Source organism: Pteropus alecto, unplaced genomic scaffold (genome assembly GCF_000325575.1).
Source record: "Pteropus alecto unplaced genomic scaffold, ASM32557v1 scaffold52, whole genome shotgun sequence".
NCBI classification, from domain to species: Eukaryota; Metazoa; Chordata; class Mammalia; order Chiroptera; family Pteropodidae; genus Pteropus; species Pteropus alecto.
The window spans coordinates 4,031,235-4,032,078 of NW_006433941.1; the positions used below are offsets into that span (position 1 = coordinate 4,031,235).

The window sequence follows — 844 nt, forward strand, 5'->3', positions numbered from 1 at the left end:
CCTGGTGCTCCAGGACTTGCAGCTGGAGAGGACATCTTGGGCTAGCTCTGTGCTGACATTCGCAGCAGCCGGTCTGTGGTAAGTGGGGAGCCTGAGATGCCCTCAAGGTTCTTGGGCCACTGAGTTTGCCTAGGTCAGTTCCCTGCTTCCTTGCCGCACAGTTGCTGGGCCTTGCCCGGCATGCTCCAAATGCCTCATGGCACCATGAGACTGCCAGGAGTGGGGAACTAGATACCCAGGGAGGCTCCCCTTTTTGGTTGGAAACTGCCTTAACCCTAGGGTATGTTGGGGGGCTTACAATGACTCTCTGCTCCCCACCCCCCTCATCCCACCTCCTACCCTTCCCAGGACTTTGTAGCTTTGGGTCCTTCTTCCCTGTAGGGGTTCTGGGCAGGCCCGAGCCCCCTCACCACGAGGGCAGAAGTCTTTATCTGCTCTGCCCTCATTCAGGCTGCCTGAGGGAGTACTCAGGAGTGCAGGGTGGCCAGCGAGTGCCCTGGGCTTGCAATGGACAACCTCCAGGACACAGTTCCCCTGGACAAAGGGGGCTGCTGCCCTGCCCTCCTCAGGCTGGTCCCTGTTGGCTTCAGGGCTGAGGCACGGGAGCTCTTTGTTCTCTCCAGACCCCTGGTAAGGAGGCGGGGTGGGGGGCCGGTGAGTCTGGGGTCTACCTGCTGTCCAGTAACAACATGAGATGTGCCAGGGGCTGCTCATACCCTTCCCCAGAAACTGCCATGTTGATCATGTCCAGGCTGTACAGAGGCTGTTGCTCAGAGCAGGTGACAGCAGGACAGCTGTTCTTGGACAGTGCCAGGGGTGGCAGTGGGGCCTGGCTATGCTCAGC

At 60.0% G+C, this 844-nt stretch overlaps 1 protein-coding gene across 1 annotated transcript in view; it reads left to right on the forward strand.

Moving 5' to 3' along the window:
* Window positions 1–507: 507 nt before the first annotated feature.
* LOC102890147 (multidrug and toxin extrusion protein 2) overlaps window positions 508–844 on the forward strand; it is a 42,699-nt gene continuing 42,362 nt past the window's right edge. The window contains 1 exon segment of the mRNA XM_025044360.1: window positions 508–630. Within this exon segment, the coding sequence (XP_024900128.1) occupies window positions 508–630 (123 nt within the window).